This window comes from Peromyscus californicus, unplaced genomic scaffold, assembly GCF_007827085.1.
Source record: "Peromyscus californicus insignis strain IS unplaced genomic scaffold, ASM782708v3 Scaffold_14__1_contigs__length_90479793_seg_2, whole genome shotgun sequence".
Taxonomy (NCBI): Eukaryota; Metazoa; Chordata; class Mammalia; order Rodentia; family Cricetidae; genus Peromyscus; species Peromyscus californicus.
This window is the reverse complement of record NW_026294436.1, coordinates 62494046-62516874: the sequence shown is the minus strand read 5'-3', so window position 1 is coordinate 62516874 and position 22829 is coordinate 62494046. Positions and strand designations below refer to the sequence as shown.

General features: G+C 45.6%; 1 protein-coding gene across 2 annotated transcripts; it reads right to left on the bottom strand.

Annotated features, from left to right (window-relative positions):
• Positions 1-2509: 2509 nt before the first annotated feature.
• CUNH1orf100 (chromosome unknown C1orf100 homolog) lies at positions 2510-19427 on the bottom strand. 2 transcript variants are annotated; one of them, XM_052736667.1, is made up of 4 exons: positions 19372-19427; positions 7381-7476; positions 4266-4438; positions 2510-2768 (listed from the first exon to the last, which is right to left on the bottom strand). In XM_052736667.1, the coding sequence occupies exons 1-4, from the start codon at positions 19425-19427 to the stop codon at positions 2659-2661; spliced, it is 435 nt and encodes a 144-aa protein (XP_052592627.1). In that variant the 3' UTR covers positions 2510-2658. The 2 variants fall into 2 exon arrangements, with proteins under 2 accessions (XP_052592627.1, XP_052592628.1); XM_052736668.1 differs by having other exon boundaries at positions 4266-4342.
• Positions 19428-22829: the final 3402 nt, after the last annotated feature.

The following is a 22829-nucleotide window of genomic DNA, read 5'->3' as shown; positions in this document are numbered from 1 at the left end:
TCACTACCTGGAGGGATCAAGGATTTCCTCCAGAGGAAGCCAAATCCCAAGGAGCTTTTGGTGTTGCTTGGCTTGTTATGTATCATCTGTCTTCTGTTATGAAAATCATGTGTGCCTTCATAGTTTTCCCAATTGACTTTTCCCTAAGAAGGGCTAACAGTGTGGACTGATCACTCTCCGGACATACACATTCCAGGACTTTGGAGAACAGTCTCAGGAAAGGCTTTCTCTGGGGTCAGATATTTCCCTTAGCCACTTTGAAGGACTAACAGTGATAACAGCCTACTTGCAAGTCTCCTGATTTAAGGTAAATCCCACAAGGAGACACCACCTAGGTCAGGTGGATGTTAAGTAATAGCTTTACACAGTTTAGCTCAGACCCTCCCTTCTTACCTTCCTCCTTTCCCAAACCTTACCTCTAGTTCCAGGTCTCCCTTTAACTACCACCAGAGGTGCCAGGCGGTGGTGGCTCACGCCTTTAGTCCCAGCACTCAGGAGGAAGAGGCAGGCAGATCTCTGTGAGTTGGAGGCTAGCCTGATCTACAGAGTGAGATCCAGGAAAGGCGCAAAGCTACAAAGAGAAACCCTGTCTCAGAAAAACAAACAAACAAAAAACAAAAAACTATCACCAGAGGCATCTAGCTGTACACTAGGGACTGAACACACCTTCCCCCACCCTGCAGTCAAATGGCAGATAGCTTGAACAGATAGGAGCCACAAAAAAAGAAAAAAAAAAAAAGGTTTTATTTTCTCCCATTGACCTAGCAACTTATAGATTCTTAACATTATCTACTAATCACGTTTAAGACTATAGCTGAACACATAAGATCCCTCTTCTTAGATATTACCCGAATTTAGCCTTAATTCATTTCCCCATGGGTCACTTCCCTTTGGGGTTGCAAATGATAATTAACGGTTATTGCCTCTCTATGTGATTCTTATCACCTCCCCTCCCCCCATTTGACCCTGGAAGCCTGGCTTTACACTGCCAAGGGATTACTGCTTGTAGGTGTATATATACCAGGACTTCAAGGGCATGAGGCACAGAGAAGAGAAAAGAGAATGGAAGAACTAGATGGGTAAGAACTTGAGAGGAAGTTACTAGATGGGGAAGAACTAGATTGTAGGGTTAGAAGAGAGTACTAGAGGAATGAGATGGAAGATGAGGAAGAGTCAGATGGGGAAGTACTAGCTGGGTAAGAACAAGCTGAAAAGGACCTAGATGAGGAGAATTAAGACGAGAGAATTAAGATAGAACTTTGAGGGAGCAATAGATAAGTACAGAGATAAATCAGGCAAGATAGGAGCTAGACATGAGAACAGAACTGAAGCTGGGTATATAGGATGTTATGCCAGAGGAATTAAAGCAAGTGGACTATAGAGCTCGGTGTGCTGAGATTCTATTTCCTGAAAATAGTCCTCGCCGTTAGTCATTCTCTCTCCTGGGCCCCTGGGATGTATAATATTAAGGCTGGTCCCTCTAATATTATACAAGACCCCAGGCCTTCAAGTTTGACCAGGACTTAACACACAAGTACCCTCCATACAAGTTCTTGGAACTTTTGGCTGGGACTAGAACCTCAGCTTTTGTGGGCCTCCAGTTTGTGGACAGGGGCATATATCACAGGGCTTTGCAGTTCTTGTGAGCACATCAGCCAGTCCTTCATAAATCTGCATCTGTAACATTCATATGTAATATTCTATTTCTTCAGTACAAGTTGTTTCGACAGCTTGCCTTCCTTTCCCCTGTATCCCTTAAATTCTAGTCTGTTTTATTTTGCCCTTTGTCTTGGGTCAGTTTTCAAATCCCCTGGTGATGCCTAGTTGACCGTGTTAGAGATTAAGTAAGGCACCTGAAACTATATGGAACTCTGTGTGCCTGGAGGAAACTTATTAGCAGAGAGGCTTTACTTTGGGGGAATAAGAAGCCAATGTGTTGGGTATTGGGGAGGGTTTCCCAGCACCCAGAATGCAGGATTCCTTTCTTTGGGACCTTTAACCCTTTTCCTGAAGAGCTGATGCCTAGTTATCAAGGCTTCTTGTTGAGAGGGATGTTAATCCCGGAAACAGATTTTCATAATTTCCCCTCTTCACTGGTCCCAAGTTCCACTACAGACCCACGTTGTCTCCCGGACATTCTCCTTGGCTAGCGCCCTCTGGGTCTCTCTCTTCCCCCTCCCTCTCTGTATCTCTTTCTCCTTCTTCCGCTCTTCCCCCCCCTCCCTTTCTTCCTCTCCTACTTCTGTGTGCGTCTGTAATAATGGCGTAGCTATGAGCACATACAGATGCTGTATGGTCTCCGATCCCGTGTCTGAGCTCTTACTGAGAAGGGAAGATGGTTAGAGACTTGTCAGCATCAGCAACAAGACGCTAAAAGCTTATGACAAATTATGACATGGATGCATTTTTTATTTTCCTTCCATGTGGTGGTGCAGGCAAGCGCTGTATTGCACCGTTAGCCCCTTCTAAGATGACAAACGTTCTCAAGGTTGGATCTTGACGTCCCGACCAATCTCCCCTGAGGAGAATTGTCAACGCAAAATTTGTCTGGGATTAGATCCGTCTGTATACACACTGAAAGGCAGTGCTGTTCCCATGAATTTACTCACTAAGAGATGCCCACAGTTGTTTTCTTGGAATACCATGCTTATGTTAGTTTTAGAAAGTGCTCCTTGCAAAGCTGCTTCTCTCGTCACAGCAGTAGACTTCCGGTAGTGAATTGAGTGGTCTAGGATTTGATAAAATTGTGCCTACTTTATGATCCAAACCTGGAATTTAAAACAAATTAGTGATTTGTTTTGTGGACTACGTACTCTGAAAATTTAACACACCGTCTTTTTTTTTTTTTTTTTTTTTTTTAGCAACTATACAATAAAAAAGTAATTTAAGACATTTAAAGAGTCATAATTAAAATATGGGTGCCAGGGAGATGGTTAGTGGGGAAAGGCACTTATGGCCAAGTCTGACAAATGGGGTTCAATCCTCTGCCTCCAGATAGTGGGAGGAGAGAACCCGACTCCCACCAGTTGTCCTGTGACCTCTGCATGCTCATGTGTGTGAGCGCACATGTAACCAATAAGTATGTGACTAAACACTGTTAAAGTAAGATACAGAAAGGGGGACGGAATCAAAGCTCTTCCTTTGCTCTCCAGTTAATAGGTATGCTATTAGATTTTTATACAAATGTAAGAAAAACTTTGATTGCTGTTTTGACGTCCCAGTGTCTGCTCTCCTGAGGACCTGGGTTTCAGCGTGGGCATCTCTGCCCTGCTGGCTCTGGCATCCCTCCAGACTGCAGCTGTTTCTCTGGAGACAAGACCGAGAGGAAATCCTTCCCAACCCTGCCATTCTTAAATTTGTTTTGTAGCCCAGGTTGGCTTTGAACTTTCAGTCCTCAAGCTTCAGTCTCCAGAGTAGCTGGAATTACAGCCTTATATCACCAGTTCTCTGTTTTTCAATAAGAAGAAAGGAACTCTTTAGGGAAAACTATGCAATTAGTAGTACCGGTGACACTTGACTGTGACAGACAGTACAGCCTCCAGTTCAGTCATGCTGGGGAGCAATATGGTCTGGGTGTGAATTCTGCCTCTTTTCTCCTGGCTGTGTGATTTTAGGGTTCGCTCATGAGAGGTCTTGGAAACTTGGCTTCCTCTTTTAAAATAACAGCACTCACTCACCACAGAGGGATGCCTAAGGACTACATATGTGCCTGCCACAGTGTGAGACACCCCCCAAAATTTGGGGGATCCTTGATTTAGAAAGTCTCACCAATTCACTCAATGAGCCAAAGTCGAAAGCACCAATAACTACGGTGATGTGGGTACTGTTTAAGTGGGCATTGTGTGAATACCCAGGATCACCTCTGTCCACCTCAGGATCCTCACATAGGCCGCAGCATACAGATATGCTACTAGGGGAGCCTAGAACTTCTGAACCGTGGGGTAAATGATCAATTGCTACAGGCTTTTAAACTAGATGAAGAGGAAGGTTCCCTAGCAGAGCACCAGGTTACATTCAACATTTCGTTTCTAGCACTCAGAGAATCAGCTTCCTAGAAGGAAGCGTTTTCACCCTTTAACTAGAAGGATGCAAGGAGCTAGAAAGAAAGGAAGAAGGCCCAGGCTCCCCTCTACCTTCTTTCTGCGCTCCCCCCTCATCTGCACATCCATTTCTGCCACCAGTTTCACTGGTCCCAGTCACACCTTGAGGCAGTAAGCCCCCAGGATATGCTGATCTTGACATCCCTGAGAGCTGATAGCACTTACCAGTGTCATAAAACGGCAGGGAGTAGTCTCTCAGGTAAGTTGATTGATTATACCATGTGGCTGTAGGACTTGACAATCTTCTAAAACAAATGTATCGAATGAGTGTTTGCTGGTCAAGTTGAGGCTGATACGGAGTTTGGCTCTTGGGTGGAATTGCCAAGTCTATGAGGGGTCTATGTGGAAACAAAAATAGCTTGCTGAGCACCTTTGGAGAACTGGTCCGTTTCTCATGAGCTGCAATCTAGGACCCCAGTGCAGTCTCTTAGCCAGTCTCCCCCACCTCCCACCCCACCCCCCTGTGCATCTCGGTGTTCTATAGAACTGTTATAATCTTCCCATGCCTCTCCCCAACCATCCTCAAACGATGAATGTAAACCAAGAAATCAAGATGCGGTGGCCAAACACCTTTGTCACTCCTGGCGGTGTTCATTCACTGGCATGGCGGCATGCTTGAGGCATGACTGTAAGTATGCTAGGGCACCAGATGGCATGTACCCGAGACCTTGAGAATATACATGTGTTTTGTCTCAGCAAGTCTATCAATTAAAGATGTCAACAAAGACTAACAATGCTTATCAAGGGGCTAATGGAAAGAATGGGAACACCCTGACGTTGAAAAAAGAAGGGAAGCACCGGAAGTGGTAGACATGCCCCTCCCACAAAGGTGACATGTAAACTCAAGATGCGCGTCATTGCTTCAGGATTCTTTTTCCCACCTTGGAATGAGATTGGATGTATTCACTGTTTTAAAAAAAATTCTCTCCAACAAAGCACTAGAACACACACACATACACACACGTAGTGGGTAGCCATTCCAGCTTTGATCTGGAAGTTCCAACCCCCATTGAGGCTTGGGTAACTGTCACGCCTACAAGGCGGGGCCAAGAGAGGACCCTGAAGACCCGAGATCCTATGTGCCATGCTCTCTTGGTTCCTGGACCCTGGACGCTAGAGGTAGACCGAGCAGAGTTCTCCAGAGAACACCGCCAACTGCGCTATGTCTTCCCCAGACCCTGCGACCTACATATCCCTTCATTTGTAAGTTACACCACTAATAAACCTCCCTTTTAACTACGTGGAGTGGCCTTAATAATTTCACCAATACACACACACACACACACACACACACACACACACACACACGTCTGATCCTAAGAACTATGTTCTTTTCTGTGTTCATTTTACTTTGTTTTAGCTTTTTTGCCGTGCTAAGGATCAAACCCAGGGCCTCGAACATGCTAGGCAAGCACTAGCACCGGGCTATATCCCTAGTCCTTTCTACTTGACTGGATGCTTATACATGAATGGACATTGCCTCTGAAGGCTAATCTGGAGGAAGCCTGAGCCAATCAGAGCCAACGGACTGTTAGCAGAGCCATGCTTTGGTAGGCAGACTGGGATTTGGCCGTTAGTCCTCTAGGATATGATGGTAGGGGTAGAGTGGAGCGGGGTATTGGGTTCTGTCATTTCCTCTCTTACTGGTGTTCTAGTAGAGGACTTAGCTCTAGGAAAAGTTGATTAAATCATGCAGAGTGATACACACCTATAGTTTGCAGTGACTCCACAGGCTGTGGTGGAAAGGTACGTGAGCTCAGCTTCAATTTGAGACCAGCCTAGGTAACATAATTAGAGCTTATCCCCCAGATTTCAAAAACAGAAGTTTCTCTAAGCAAATACTTGATTTAGTACTAAGAGCCCTGAACTGGAACTCAGGAACTGTGGATTAAAACTTAAACCTAACATTTACAGTAATTGTGTGACCTTAGTTGAGACACATTACTTGGGCCATCGAGATGGCTCATTGGGTAAAGGCTGGTGACCTGAGTTTTATCCTGGGGTCCCACTTGGTGGAAAGAGAAAAACCGAGTTTTGAAGATTACTCCCTGACTTCCACACGTGCACTGTGGCATGAGCAGGCAGGCCCACGATAAATAAATGTAAGAACTAAAGATGTATCATTCATCTGTATTTCGAACTGGATCAGGATGACCTCAGAGCAGCTTCCAGTTTCATAACTGAAATATAGACTATACACCGCTCTACATAATACAGGTGGCCTGCCAACTCCCACCCTGCAGGAGGATAATTGGAGGTTGGCTAGCTGGAAGTTAGCTAAGAGAAGGGAAATCGAAATAGATAGCAGATGATGAACTCAAATGACAGTGATCATGCTGAGTGCTTAATATGCCTCAGAATTTTACATCTATTCTTTTATTTGGGAGCGAGATACTCAGAGAATGTGAAAATTGCCCCAAATCAAACATTTTATAAGTTTCTCAAACTGACACTTTTACCTCTTGTAGTTTCTAGCCTGTCTGGACCAGGAAATAAGATTGCCGTGTTTATGGCTGTTAGTCTTTGCTGTTCTTCTTGTGAAAGCCACACACAGAAAGGAAGAACCAGGTAAACCAAACTTACATCTTTACTCAGAATGAAACCGAATCCCAGTAATTTTGAGTTATTTGGCCAGTTTGGAATTCTAAACTCATAATGTTTCTTAAATTCCAAAGATGATTTAATGAAAATTCTTTATTTATTGATGATTGTGGAAGCAATGCCTTCTCCTTTGAGAAAAATCTGTAAACTAGAGAAAAGAGTAAAAGAATACAAAGTTCTAATAATATTACTACTTGTGAAAATGAAAACAAAGCGAGATATCATCAGTGAGAGAGATGTAGCTCCCTGGTGGAGGTCATGCTTAACACACTCGGGGCTTTGGGTTCGATTTCAGCACCCACAATCCTCCTAGGCAACCCAAGTCAAGAAGTCCCAACATTTTTAATAGTTTGGCGTATTTCCTTCCACTCTTCTAGCCATTGGGTAACACTTGTGGTTAACATTACTATTATTGTTATTGTTAAGATTGTATAGCGAGGGACTGGAGAGGTGGGTTAACCCTTAGAGATAACCCGAGTTCAGTTTCCAGCATCCACACGGGGCAGCTCACTTCTGACCTCCATGGACACTTGCTCTCAGGTGCACATTACCCATATGCACACACATACAAAATTTTAAAAACATATATTTAAAAAAAGGTTGTGCAGTCCCCTGTACCCCATTCCCATTTTAGCTTCAGTGACATCCTTAGAAATTAAGATTTAGTGGTATGCCTCACCTTGGAACCCTTTTCACACTGTGGTCAAAATGGAGTCTTGCCAGTTGCCCGGGATAATAACCTCTGATGTCCTTTCCTTGGTGACTGATAAATATGCTGGAGGAAGCAGGCGAGAAGCAATCAGTCATTACAGTCGGTTCCTTATGGAAGTGGACCAGCTGGTGTGTAATACAAAATTTATATGGACTTTGTGCCCTGTCCCAAGCAACTGAAACCAGTCAGATGTTCCAATCATTTTGGTTGTTATTCATAAGTCTTTTCATCAGACCTGGGTTTGTGGTATTGGCTGGTCTCCCTTCCCCAATAACCTCTAAAACCTATAATAGAATGTCATTTATTTCCAGGATTCACAAAGAAATATTTAGCATGTCATGTATTAGGTCAGAATAGTAGGGGAGAGAGAGAGGGTGAGGGAAGGGAGATGGGATAGAGGGAGGGAAGAGGGGAGGAAGGACGGAAGGGATTAAGGGAGGGAGGAGACAATATGTAAAGTCAATGAGAAGGCTGAAAGATAGTTAAGAGTAGTTAAGCCGGGCGGTGGTGGCACACGCCTTTTATCCCAGCACTCGGGAGGCAGAGGCAGGCGGATCTCTGTGAGTTTGAGGCCAGTCTGGTCTACAGAGTGAGTTCCAGGGAAGGCACAAAGATACACAGAGAAACCCTGTCTCAAAAAAAAAAAGTAGTTAAGAGCACTGTCTGCTCTTGCAGAGGACCCAGATCAGTGCCCAGCACTCACATCTGACAGCTCACAACTCCAGTCCCAGGGGATCTGATGCCCCTTTATGACCCCTGAGGGTGCCTGTACACATGCGGTATATCCATATATACTCAGGAACATACACATAAAATAAATACAGTCCTTGAAGTCAATGAAACAGATGTTGGTAATTGCTAAAACATAGGAGTAAAAAAAAAAAGGATTCCTTATTATTTAACCTTTGAAATGTTTATAAAATTCCATGGGAAGTTTTTATTTTTTTTTTTACTTAACTGTAATAGTTGATTATATAGGACTGTGATGTCAAGGCATGTGGTAGTAGTTAAGTCTGGTAGGGGGATTCTAGCCTCACCTCCAAGAGCTGGGTTGTGAGGAAGGACAGGTCTCTACAGCCTTGGCTGGCCCTGAACTTATCACCATCCTCCTGCTTCAGAGCTCCTCAGTACTGAGATTACCAGTATATGCCACCATTTTGGTTCTTGTTTTGAAGCATAGCATGAGCCGCCCCCGCAGGGTCTGGGAAAATGTATGTCTGGGATGCGAGCATGAGATGTCTTTGTATAACAGGAATGCTGTGGTGTTGAAGCCTTGGCCTCCAGGGTGGTGCTACTGGGGAGTGGCGGAACCTTTAGGAGATGGGGCTTAGGGGAGGACCTTAGGTCATTGGTAACATTGAGGCAGAAGAATAGGACGGAGAGTGAAGTCCAAAAACCCTTACACAAAAGCTGTAAGATTAACGTATAAAAGAAACCTATTGACAGGGATTGACAGGGCTGATGAGACCTACAGAGAGTCAGGTATCTAGGGTTTGCATAAGCTAAAAGAAGGAAGTCTCTGGAGGAGGGAAATCATGTAAACCAAGACTAAATCATAGTTGAGTTCAGAGTAGAGAATGTGTGGATGTGCTAGCTTTTTGTTACTGCAGCACATATCCGATAAATCGGCTTAAAAACAAGAAAGGTTATTTGCCTCGTGGTTACAGTCTGTGACTAATTAATTGGTCCTGTTGCTTTGGTCACACAGCACATCATGGCAGGAGTGCAATCTTCTAACGGCTCCTCCAGCCCTCCATAGTACCATTGGCAGGAGACCAGCCCTTCAAATACTGGCCTTTGGGGACCATTCAAGACCTGACGATTGCAGGGGTCGGGGTAGGCCTGGCTGCCTAGTGTGAATCACCGCAAGTGCTGGGCAGCCCAGGTTCTGTCTGTCTGTACAAACAGACCTCAGAGAGCTCTAATTTTCTGAATAACCACAGGTTGTCTGGGCCTGTCTAGAGGCTAGGATAATAGGACCGAGCCCTGAGTTACTGCGGGGGATTAAGTCCTAAGAGGAGAGAGAAGTTGGCACGGAAATAGGGAACAAATGACATTGCTGAGTGTGTGGGAGGTGGAGGTGCCACTTAGGTAAGCCTTCAAATCTGAGCACTGGTGTAGGAGTCCCCTAGAGCCAAGCTTCAAGTTGGTGAGGAGTCACAGGCATCCAGGACGTGGTTTTTAGGGTTGGTTGCCCTGCAGTCTGCAGCAGGCTGTTTGATCCTCTCTGTTATCATCTGTCCAAGAAGAAGTTCACCCTGCTCTAGTCGGTGCTTTGAGAATGGAACCATCTCCACTGGCCTCCAGTAGGGTGACCCGCTGCAGTCCCTTGGAAGAGACCCCTGGTTGGTTGGGCAGAAGTGGAGTGAGAGAGGAGGAAATGAATGTTTAAGGGAGGGCAGGAGATTTTGCTTCTCATTTTTTTCTCCTCCTTTTGCATTTCCTGCTCTCCCATCCCCCTTTCCCCCAGGGCTTTATGCATGTTAAACAGGTGTTCTATCACTGAGTCACAGCCCCCTTTTATTTTTATTTTGAAATAGGGTCTCTCTGCATTGTCCATGCTGACCCCAAACTCATGATCCTCCTGCCTCTGCCTCTCTAATGCTTGGATTATAGTTGTGTGCTCCATCATGCCCAGCCCCCTCTGACTCTGGGGAGTTTTCACATGTGACCTTAACATGTGGAACACGAGAAAGCTTCTAATTCAGCCATTAAAGTAGGGAAGTTTCTGTTTGTTGTTGTTTTTTTTTAAGTTAGCTTAAGGAGAAATGCACCTGGTTTGGCCAGAGGTTTTGCAGTAAGTACTCAGCTCCTCTCTTGGAGGTTCAGCTTGAGGGAAAGGATAAATGAATGGGAATGCCCATGCGCCGGGCCAGGCTTCTGCTTACAGATTACTGATTCCTGAATCCATCATAGAAAGCTCTCCTAAGGTGGCGTGGCTGTTTCTGGTTCCACTGTGCATTATTTGCGTGTCCCTGACAGCTTGGCTGTCTGAAAGAGCAGGTTTAATCTACACAAGAGTAGATCTGTCCCCTGGGAGGGTGACTGTAACCAGAGCAGGATCTAGACTCAGCCACAGACAACATTCAATATGCATGGGGGAGATCGGGAGTGTTTTCTGTCTATTGCCCGAGGGACTACTATCTTGTGCCCATCTGAGTGGCCTGTGCTGGGCCTCCAGACTTACAAACATGATCCTCTTTAATTCTCAGGCACCTATCAAGGGAAATGTGAACTCTTTGTTTTTATAACTGTTTCATAACAGTAAAAAGAGGCTCAGAGAGGCTAAGTGGACATTCTGAATACCACACAGCTCGTGACTACCAGAGCCACGAAGCAAATCCAGTCCCTGAGTTCCGTGTCTTACTCAGAGCATCTACAGTATAAACATGATGTTTGTTTTCCAGAGGAGTTCGGCACTCTTTCTGTTTGGACCGGATGATTCTCCCACTTCCAGGCAGTCAGCAGGCAGACCTAATGTACCAAAGGGACAGGGTAAGCTGGTTTCGGTTCAACCAAAAGAACTGTTCGGAAGCTCTGATGTGTCTGCAGTGTTCAGGCATGGGGGGTGCTGATGGTAGGTATAGTATGCTCACCCAAAGTTCATCTCCTGGTAAGGAGAAGCCATATCTAGACAACATGCTAACAACAGTGGTGAGTGCTTAACATGTTCGAGAAGTGAGACTTGGGTCTAAGTATCTTAGCTCAGGATGTGAGCTAATATAGAAGACGCGATTAAAGACAGGGCTGGGAGATGACCAGAGCATCCTCTCACCTGCAGGATGTGCTGGCCCTACGGTATTTCCTCAAGGAACGGGGGCCGAGGGTGGGGGGCAGGTTCCATTAGCTCATCAGTAAAATGAGAATAATAGCTACTATTTTCATCAACGATGGAACAAGAGTAATGAGACATTTGTAGCTGGAGACTGAAAGGTCCCTTCTTTGTTAGATGTTTCTGTCTTTCTAGGTAGAACGAGCTGACCCTGAAGTGGTGTCTGGATGTTTTAGAGATGCTACAGTTGATATTTGTCTTAGTCACTGTTCTACTGCTGTGACAAGATACCATGACCAAGGCAACTTGTATAAAAGGAAGTGTTTAGTTGGGGACTTGCTTTCTGTTTTAAAGATTTAGACCATGATCATTACATAAGGTGGGAAGCAGACAGGCATGATGCTAGAGCAGTAGCTGAGAGCTTTGCACCCTGATCCACAGGCAGGAGGCAGAAACTGGGCCTGGCATGAGCTTTTGAAACCTCAAAGTCCACTCCCAGTGACACACTTCCTCCAACAAGGCCACACCTCCTAGTCCCCACAAACAGTCCCTCTGAGGATCAAGCATTCAAAGCCTATGGGGGCCTTTGTTTGTTTGTTTGTTTTTCAAGAAAGGTTTCTCTGTGTAGCTCTGGCTGTCCTGGAACTCCCTCTGTAGATTGGGCTGGCCTCAAACTCAGAGATCTGCCTGCCTCTGCCTCCCAAGTGCTGGGATTAAAGGCACACACCACCACTGCCCAGCCTATGGGGGCCATTCTTATTCAAAATACGACATTTTACTCCCTGGCCTCTATAGAGCTGTGGCAATGTAATAAAGCAAAATGCATTTAGCCCAACTTCAAAAGTTCCCAGTCTTTCATAGTCTCAACACTGTTTCAAAGTCCATGTCTCTTCTGAGACTCAAGGCAATCTCTTAACTGTAATTTCCTGTAAAATCAAAAGCAGATCATGTAATTCCAACTATAATGGCATAGAATACACATTACCATCTCAAAAGAGAGGAAAGGGGGCATAGTGAGGAAGTACTGGATCAAAGCAAGACTGAATACCAGCAGGGCAAACTCCAAGTTCTGTGTCTCTGGGTTTGATGTCCACGAGATTAGATGACTCTTCGTATATCCCACCATCCCACTATCTCCAGCTTTGTTGACTGCAACATGTTTCTCTCTCTTGGGCTGGTTCCCCTTCCTGTGTGCAGCTCTTCTTGGCAGGTAATCCCACCACTCTGGCATGGACAACATCTTGGGGTCTCCAATGTAATCCAGGCTTTACCTTCACAGCTTCAAGCAATGGCCTCTCCGGGCTTCCACACAGAGATTCCCCTGATGCACACCTGGCCTAGTTGGCTTTTCTTTTCTTTTCTCTTTTTTTTTTTTTTTTTTTTTTTTTTGGAGCTGAGGATCGAACCCAGGGCCTTGCGCTTGCTAGGCAAGCACTCTACCACTGAGCTAAATCCCCAACCCCCTAGGTGGCTTTTCTTAACCATGGAGGAAGACTCCATAACCCCTTTCTTGTATCCTTTTTGACTCCAAATCTAGAACCATGCAGCCAAAGCTGCCAAATTCTTCTGCTTTCTGGGGCTGGAACCTGACCCCTCTTCTTGAATTATATCTGCACAAGCTTTGTTGATTGTTTCATTTGCTGCTTAAGCTTTTATTTAATTCATTTTCACAAATTAGAAGCTCAGTTGGGTGGGGTCTTGCCCTGAGGGCACCACGCCCTTTATTGATTTTTGAGTTAGGCCTGTCTTTAAACTTTTCATCTCCTTGGCTCCGACATTGCACTTCCTGGTGCTCCTTTTCCCCTCAGACTATACATTTTGTATTTCTCTTTGTCCCACTTGCTTCTTTTTTCTGATTGTAGAGCTGCATAAGAGTGATCATTCGGGCTGGAGAGATGGCTCAGAGGTTAAGAGTACAGACTGCTCCACCAGAGGTCCTGAGTTCAATTCCCAGCACCCACATACATGGTGGCTCACAGCCATCTGTAATGAGATCTGGCACCCTCTTCTCTATACATAATAAATAAATAAATCTTAGAAAAAAAAAGAGTGATCATTAATAACCACATGGCACAGTCAGCACTAGGCTGTCTTGAAATCTCCTCCGCCAACATCATCAATTCAAAACTCTTCAGTTTAGCCAAAGTTCTTTGCCCAAAAAATATCACAAGAATGGTCTGTAGGCCACTTACTAATGTTCCTCCCCTTTGAAAGCTCTTGAGCCAGGCCTCCATAGTCAAAGTCATCCTCAGCACTATTGTCTTCCATGATCATACTTGGATTGTCCTTTAAGCCCTCCTTAAAGCTTTCAACTGGTTTTCTAGTCCAAAGCCCTAAAGTCATCCATATCTTTTCAAACAACAACATGATCACAGCAATACTCCACTCATGGTACCAACTTCTGTCTTACAGACACCATGACCAAGGCAACTCTTATGAAAGAAAGCATTTACTTGGGGCTTGCTTACAGTTTTAGAGGGTTAGTCCATGATCATCATGATGGGAAGTAGATAGACATGGCACTGGAGCAGTAACTGAGAGCTTTACATCCTGATGCAGAAACGCAGGCAGTGAGAGAGAGAGACTGAGCCTGATATGGGCTTTTGAAACCCCAAAGACCATGTGACATATTTCCTCCAATAAGGTCACACTTCCTAATCCTTCTCAAACAGTTCCACTAACTAGAGATGAAGCATTCAAACATGTGAGGTTTTGGGGGGCCATTCTCATTCAAACCACCATAATATTCATTTGTTTGTTCACTTATTTATTTATTTATTTATTTATTTTTTTTTTTTTTGGTTTTTTCGAGACAGGGTTTCTCTGTGTAGCTTTGCGCCTGTCCTGGAACTCACTCTGTAGCCCAGGCTGGCCTCGAACTCACAGAGATCCGCCTGGCTCTGCCTCCCGAGTGCTGGGATTAAAGGCGTGCGCCACCACCGCCCGGCATGTTCACTTATTTATTTATTTTGGTGCTGGGGCCTGAATCTGGTGCCTTGTCCATGTCAAGCACATGCTATTCCACTGAATGGCACCTCCAATTGATGTTTGTTGATGTTGTTTATTTTATGTGTATGAGAGCTTTTTGTCTGCAAGTATGTCTGTGCACCATGTGTGTACACTGCCCACAGATACAAGAAGAGGGTGTCAGATTCCCTGGAACTGGAGTTACAGATGATTGCAAGGCTGATATAGTCATATGGGTGCTGGGAACTAAAGCCTGGTCCTCTGGAAGAGCATCAAGTATTCTTAGCCACTGAGCCATCTCTCTAACCTCACTACTTAGGTTTTAAAAGGGCAATTAAACCTGACATGAACCCTGAGTTTTTGATCTCCCATACCACACTGGTTTTCCTCCATTTGGGGATCTTTTCAGGAATATCTTGGGCTCCACAAACCAAAAGAGCATCCAGTCCTATTCAGTGAGCACCAGGCATCCAGTCTGGCCTGGGGATGACACTGGTTAGCACTTATCTCTAATTGAATTCTTCTTATGAGACTCTTATGTGGTCACTAAGATTACACCTGAGCCTTAATTACTAACTTTTATTAGGTGCCCACACTGGTTTGCCAGTCAGTTTCACTAGTCTAGCCCTCAGGGCTGGGCATGCAGGGATAAGCTGGATGAATGTGTCTGCAAACAGCGGAAGGCAGACCCAAGTCCTGTCAGTGACCAGAGCCAAACTACCAATAAATGCTTTTGTTCACTTGTTCTGGTTTACTCAACAGCAGTGCTGTGGGATAATGCTGTTGTACACTGGTTTAATAAAACACTGATTGGCCAGTAGCCAGGCAGTAAGTATAGGTGGGGCGAGCCGACTAAAGGAAGAGGAAGAGCAGAATCAGGAGTCGCCAGCCAGACACAGAGGAAGCAAGATGTGAAGGCAGAACTGAGAAAAGGTACCAAGCCCATGGCTAAACATAAATAAGAATTATGGGTTAATTTAAGTGCTAAACATAAATAAGAATTATGGGTTAATTTAAGTGTAAGAGCTAGCTAGTAATAAGCCTGAGCTAATGGTCAAACAGTTTATAATTAATATTAAGCCTCTATGTGATTATTTTATAAAAGGCTGCGGGACTGTGGGTGAGAAATTTGTCCTGACCACAGGCTAGGCAGGACACAGAAAAACTTCCTACTACACAACAGTGCATAGAAGGTCTGCTCTGCATAGTCACTACTGTCGGGCAGAGGTTATGGAAGTGATTTTCAGAGATGAGCAAGAAAGTTCCATGCTAGAGTGGGGACTAACCCAAACAGAGCAAACCATAGTGAGGCCAGACTAATGGGCTCAAGTGCTATCTCTGCTAGTTGCAACCTGTGGGATCTTGGGATAGTCACGTGTCCACATCTTGCCTCAGTTTCCTTATCTGGAACTCACAATTGTTATGAAGGTTAACTAAAATAATATATACTAAGATCAATGCTGACATGCAGTAAGATCTGTTAACTTATGATACTAGTGATGAGATGGGTTGGAAATAAATCATAATTAAAAAAATAAAACTGGAAGTTGTGATATGGGAATTGAAGCAGTGTGAAGTAGGGAACATGGGTACGGAGATGGGCAGAAGGAGAAGTCTTCTGCTCGCCAAGGGACTCAAGAAGTGGCTGTCTAACGAGTTGGAAGGGAGCTGAGACATGCTGTCTGAGAGGATGGGGAGATGGGGGAAACAGTCGTCCAGGGAGAAGGAAGAACCTGCCCAAAGGCCTGGGGTACAGAAGAAGCATGGCCTCCTGAAGGAACTGAAGAAAGACCAAGGACTCTAGCTAGGAGGAGGTGAAAAGCTAGGACTGCAAGGGCTTTGCAGGACACAGCAATGAATTTGGATTTGATCCCAGGTGTAGTGGGCTGAGGGATTTATTTCAAGGAGGGCTGAGATCTAGCTTGCACTTTATGAAGCTCAAGCTAGAGAATAGATTGTGGGAGGATGAGAGTGAACACTGATAGAGATGATCAGGGAAAGGCAAAGGTGATTTGGATACCCTGAGACAGTGAGCTGGGGACACAGCCTGCGTTGGGAATGGCCCCTAAAGGCCCATGTGCTACAGGCCACGGTGCTAAAGAGATAATGGAGCATTTAAGAGGTGGCACCTACGAGAAGGAAGATTGGTCACTGGGGATGTATGTAACCTTGCAGGAGTGCTGTGGGATAATGCTCTTATCCACTGTAAAGATCTGTCACTCGAATTGGTTTAATAAAACGATTGGCCAGTAGCCGGGCAGGAAGTATAAGCGGGGTGACCAGACTAGAAGAATTCTGGGAAGAGGAAGGGCAGAGTCAGGAGTCACCACCCAGACACACGGGAAGCAAGATGAGAATGTCATTTTGAGAAAAGGTACCAAGCCACGTGGCTAAACATAGATAAGAATTATGGGTTAATTTAAGTGTAAGAGCTAGTTAGTGGGCTGGAGAGATGGCTCAGAGGTTAAGAGCACTGTCTGCTCTTCCAAAGGTCCTGAGTTCTATTCCCAGCAACCACATGGTGGCTCACAACCATCTGTAATGAGATCTGGTGCCCTCTTCCGGCCTGCAGGGATACATGCAGGCAGAGCACTGTATGCATAATAAATAAATCTTTAAAAAAAAAAAAAAAGAGCTAGTTAGTAATAAGCCTGAGCTACTGGCTGAGTATTTATAAGTAATATTGAACCTCTGAGTCAATGATCTGGGAAGCGGCTGCTGGGTATTTGGGAACAGGCAGGCAGGAGAGAAACTTCCACCTACACAGGGGATGTTGGGACCCTTGATCCTCCATCTCTCGCCTCCTTCCTGGGTGATATTAGCCATGCAGCTAATACAGATTAATGTTGATTGCTAACTTGATGGGAGTCTAGAAGACACACTGTATGTGTGTTCTGTGAGAGCGTCTCCAGAGAGATTAAACTGAGATGGGCAGATCCATCTTGAATGTGGGAGGCACCTGCCAGGCCTCGGGCTGGGATCCAGGCTGAATACGAAGGAGAAAGCAAGTGGAGTGCCAGCATTCACCCTCCTCTGCTTCCTGACACCACGTGACCAGGTACCACCTGCCATGTCTTCCCTGCCGTGATGGTGCGCTGTACCCTTAAACACGAGCCCAGACAAACCCTTTCTTAAGCAGCATTCATCAGTTATCCTGTCGTAGCGATGAGAGAAGTAGCTAACGCACTGCTCTTGTGGTGTTCTGTGCCACCACAGCCACAGGGCCAAGCTGACCAACTCGCAAGCTTTCTGACGGGAGAACTGTCCTGGCGGCAGAGTTGACAGGACTCACTGGGGAATTAGACTGTTATCGGCAGGGTCTAAGGTGGGCAGAGAGCCACCTCATAGGGCACACTGCAGTGGGGCGCGGGGGAGGACGGTTGAGGTACCATGTCTAGTCCAAGGGCAGGGATTCCTTTCACGTGCTTCAGATGAGAAGCAAGAACGAGCTGAATACCGACAGCCAGAGGCCCCAGGGTGCTCTACACACTGTCCTGCTCAAACCCTTGAGCTCCCCAGGGCCTGGCTCAGGACACAAGTGATGGGTGTGGTTCCCCACAGCTCCCCAGAGCAAGCAGCGGCCAACAAAAATTTGTGTCCATTTTTCCTAGGAGATGAGCCCCCAGTAGACAAGGTGATCTCACCCATACACAGGAGGACCAAGGACTTGAAGGAGGAAGGGATGAGAATGCAGAGCCCGATTCTGGTTTCTCTCCATCCTCCTTCCTCCTGGGGTGGAGTTCAGAGGACTCAGAAGGGTCTGTGCCTTCTCTGGCAGAAACTTCTTTCTTTTTTAAACATGTATTTACGTATCCATGGGTTTGTGTATGTGTGTGGGCACACACGTGTGCCACACCTGTGGAGGTCAGAGGACAACCTGCAGGAGTTGGTTCTCTCTACCATGGAGGTCCTGGAGACGGAATTCAGGTGTTCAGATTTGGTGGCAGGAGCCTTTGTTCCCTGAGCCATGAGCATCTCTCCTGCTCCATGACAAGGGGATTCTCAGGATATCCAGGAAGGAAGCACCCTTCCACTCACGCCTCCTGCAGTAACTTCTGGAAACAAAGGGGCTTCTCTTCCTTAGCCAAACACTGAACAGGAAAGTAGAAACAAGGCCTGTGTAATACAAACACAGACATGGACTAATATACATGACATGCAACCAGAAAGAGGATTATTTGCAGGTAGCAAGGGGACCAGTGAGAGTTGGGGAAAGAGAAACAGAGGGAGGTAATTGGGTGCAGTAATTTATATTTGTGGAGATATCATAATAAAACTCATTTTCTATAACAACTTAGAAATAATTTTAAAAAGCTGAAAAAAAAAAAAAAAAGAGGCTGGCTGGGCCCCAGGGTATGAGGCTTGCAGCTCCAAGTTTCTTAGTTATTAAATCTTTGCAGACCCCACAGCATGGGGTGATGGGAAAGAGGGCTTAGGACTTACCGATGGTACCTGCCATCTCCCGGCAAGATAAAGTCGGCAGTGAAGCATGCCTATAGGGCTTATTACTGTCCTGTGATAGGTGGCCTTGGAGAATGAATGAAAGGCCCCCTTGGTCTCTCTGTCCAGTCAGCTCCCACATTGCAGAGGGGTGGGGTGTTTTGATTTACCCCAAGGAAAACAAATGGTTCTGGTTCTAAGTTTGGGCTTGAGTGGCCCATTCTTCCTGGTGGAGCCCTTCCCAAGAGAAAACCAACACCCATCTCTTATCTTGGGTATTTGGAGTTTCCCGGTTGCTTGGATTCTGCAAAGAAGTAATTTTTTTTTTCTTACAACTTTGTCTAACCTTGGGGCTGGAGATTGGTTCTGTGGTTAAGACCCCTTGATGCTCTTCCAGAGGACCCTGATTCAGTTACCAACATCCATATCAGGCAGCTTACAACCACCTGTAACTCCAAATCCAGAACCTAATGTCCTCTTCTGGCCTCCAAGGGCACTTGCAAGCATGTCACACACACACACACACACACACACACACACACACACAACACATACACACACACACACTCACTCACTCATACACTCACACACATGCTCACACACTTTTTTTTTAAGTCTTCAAAAAACAAACACAATTTTCTCTAGAGTCAAGGACATTTCCCTAGACCCCTCTGGCAGCAGTTGCCCCTCAGTGGCTGGGCAGCTGGGTGGGTGATTCTATTCTCCTGGGTGCTTGCCTTCTTTAGCCCTGGTGGTTTCTGTATCCAGATGAGCCTTACCTAGGTGGAGCCACTGGACGACGCTCTACAAATTCGCGTAGTCGGATGGCCGTCATGATAGAATCTGAAAAGAGTTATGGAGTGAATTTCACATTGCACATTTACACACATTTCTAGGCATTAGCTGTTGCTACAGTTTGGCTCTGGATTGTCTCCAAAAGGCAGGCCCTCCCTGGGCAGATGGGCCTGGGCTGTATAAGAAAGGTGGCTGAATCTGAGCCTTTGGAAGCAATCCAGTAAGCAGAGTCCTCTATGGTTTCTGCTTCAGTTCCTGCCTCTAGATTCCTGTCTTGAGTTCCTGCCTTGGCTTTCCTCCATGATGAACTGTAGCCTGTAAGCTGAATAACCCCTCTCCTCCCTCCCCAAGCTGCTTTTGGTCAGTGTCATATCACAGCATCAGGGAAGCAAACTCGGTCATTCTGAAAACAGCTTCCTGGTTTTTGTGGCGTTGTCCCACAGGCTTCCTCCAACCCCACCCAAACCTGACTGTGTTCCCTTTGAAGCTCTCCCTTCTCGATATTGAGCCTTTCTCTATTTTCATACTCACCTTAAACCGTGTTGCTTCTTGCCTAGTTTTTATATTACCTTTGATTAGGTACTGGAGAGTATGGCTTGCCATAAGCAAACCAGTACATTTAATAAACATTCATGTGAGCAACTCCAGAATGGGGAGGGAAAGTGAGTGGGTGGGAGACTGAGGTGGGAGAGAGGCCTGCTGTTGCTATAGTACCATCGTGTACCTCGTAGACTACTCACACTGTGAATAGGTTATCTACTCTACGTAAAGAGAACTGTGTCTCTAATTTGTATGAACGTGGCAACTAGTAGCAGGGGAACCTTGGATGGAGACCCCTGTGGCCCGGGCAAGTTATTTCTCACCTCTGTATATTGATTATAATACCTCTCTATAGGGTTCAATGAGGCCACAATGTGCATGGGCATGCTCTGTGACTTAAAGGCATGCTTGAGGAAGGAGAAATATGAGTTTATTATTAATTATGTAATTATGAGAAATATGAGTGAGCCTGTGTAATATGTTCCAGGGAGCACGCTGTAACTAACAGCATCCTTGAGGAAGGTCTGCAAAGTGCTGTGACTATTTTCCTCTCAAGAAAACGTATACTCAGATGTTAGTAACTTGTGCAAGTTACACGGGAGCCGTGGCTGGACTCCTCAGACTCAAGTGCATCCATCTTAACGACAGAGTTACACCAAAACAACCCAGAGCGCCCAGAGACCTGAAACAACAGGGACTGTTCAGAAGGAAGGAGGAGGAAAGAGAAGCCATCAGGAGGAAGAAAGGGTTGGGGGAAACATGAGGCCTCCTCTTCTCCTTTCATACTCAAGTTTAACTCACCCGCAGGCTCCCGCCCGCTCTCTTCTACCTCTCAGTGGGTTTTTCAAGTCCAATTTCTCAATAGCAGTACATGGTAATAGAATGATTGGTAATCTATCCTGAGAAGCCTGTTTATTGCATAGTACCTTTTTCCCCAAGAGACCTACTTTAAATTTTTTAGTTACTATATGCTAACTGTACATATGAATGAGGTTCAAGGTACCTTTCCCATACATGCATACAGTGTGTGCTGATCAAATCTAACTCCCTGATTTTTCCATACCTGCCCACCCTCCCCAATCTCTATTCTGTTTTCCAGGCCAACTTTGGTTCTTATCCTCCTGCGTTTGGCTTAGCTCACTTCCCACCCCCACCCCATTCCAGCTCCATCCATTTTGCTGTATGTTGTATGATTCCACATGTCTTTATGGCTGAATAACGCTGTACCAACTTCATATACCACATATCCTCATCCGTTCACCCACCACTGAGCACTTGGGTTGAAGGGATGTCTCAGCGACTGTGAACGTGGTTGTGATAAACATGGGTGTGCAAGGGTCTCTTCCATATGCATTTTTTTTTTTTTTGCCTTTAGCACTGCCGTGTTTTTGTTTTTTAATGGGAGGATGAGCAAAAGAAAATTTAGGTAAGTGCAACTGAGCTCTTGGGAAATCAAACTCCCAAAACTGCGTTTTGAGGTTTTGGCTTGCACATGTGACGTGCTGGTGAGGAAGCCAGCCTTTAAGGAAGCCAGCTCTAACACATTGCCCTCTTCTCTAGATGGGCCAATGCTTAGTACTTAGAAAGCGTGAATCAGCACGATGGGAAAGAAACCAGTCATGGGTTGTCCTGCTTTGGCCAGGCCACTTAAACAAACATTTTTGGAACAATGGATTAAAGTCTTCCACCACTGGGGGCCTGTGAAGGGCATCTTGAGAGTGTGGCCACGTTTTCATCTCTCTCCTTATCCCTAGCCACCGTAAGGCACACAACCTCTTTTTTTTTTTTTTTAAGATTTATTTTTATTTGTGTGTACATGTGTACATGTGTATATGTGTGTGTTCCTCATGTACATGTGTGTCTGTGGAGGCAGGAAGAGGGTGGCAGATCCCTTAGAACTGGAATTAGAGGTGGGTGCTGCGGACCGAACGTGGGTCCTGGGCAAGAGCGGCAAACCCCTTCCCCACTTAACCGTTTTCCAGGCTCAAAGTGCACAGCTCTGCGCTGTCATTTCCACCATGTGCCACCAAAGGCCCCAAGCCACGAGGCCAACCTGTCACCGATGAAAACCTTTACAATCGTGAGTGTCTTAGTCAGGCTGCCAGTGCAGTGAGGAGACACCATGACCAAGGTGAACCTTATAAAAGAAATCATTTAGTTGGGGACTTGCTTACAGTGTCAGAGGGTGAGTCCGTGACCAGTCACGGCAGGAAGCACGGCAACAGGCAGGCGGCATGGTGCTGGAGCAGTAGCTGAGAGCTCACATGGTCCTCAAGTTGTGGGCAGAGAGAGAGCCTGAGACTGGGCCTGGTGTTGGCGCCCATGCCTTGTGACACACCTCCAACAAAGCCACATCTACGCCAAGGAGACCACGCCTCCTACTCCTTCCTAAACACTTCCACCAACTGAGAACTAAGCATTCAAACACATGAGCTTATGGAGGCCATTCTCCTTCAAACCACCACAGGGAGCCAAACTATAATTCTTACAAGTTGATTATCTCAGGTATTTTGTTATAGTAGTGGATAGCTGACTCAGACATCATAAAAACACTTTTTAAACTGAAAGCATAATATACTCAGAAAAATAATACTATGATATTAAAGGCATCCATAATTATACCTGTTTTTATATTCCATTATGTGTATATGTGTGGGTTTATATATTCGGAGCTTCATCATCTATTCCTTGAGTAACCTTTGGTTTTCCTTTGACGATGTCATGAGATAATTTCTACATTGCCACAGTCATCCAATTCTAATATTTAGTGTTCCTTGGGGTGGCCTGGTGAGGCCCACCTATCACCTCGTCTATTTAGTGCTAGAAACTGAGTCCAGGGCTCATGCATGCTGAGGTCCACGCTCTGCCACTAAGCTGCACGTCTAGCCTCATCACCCCATGT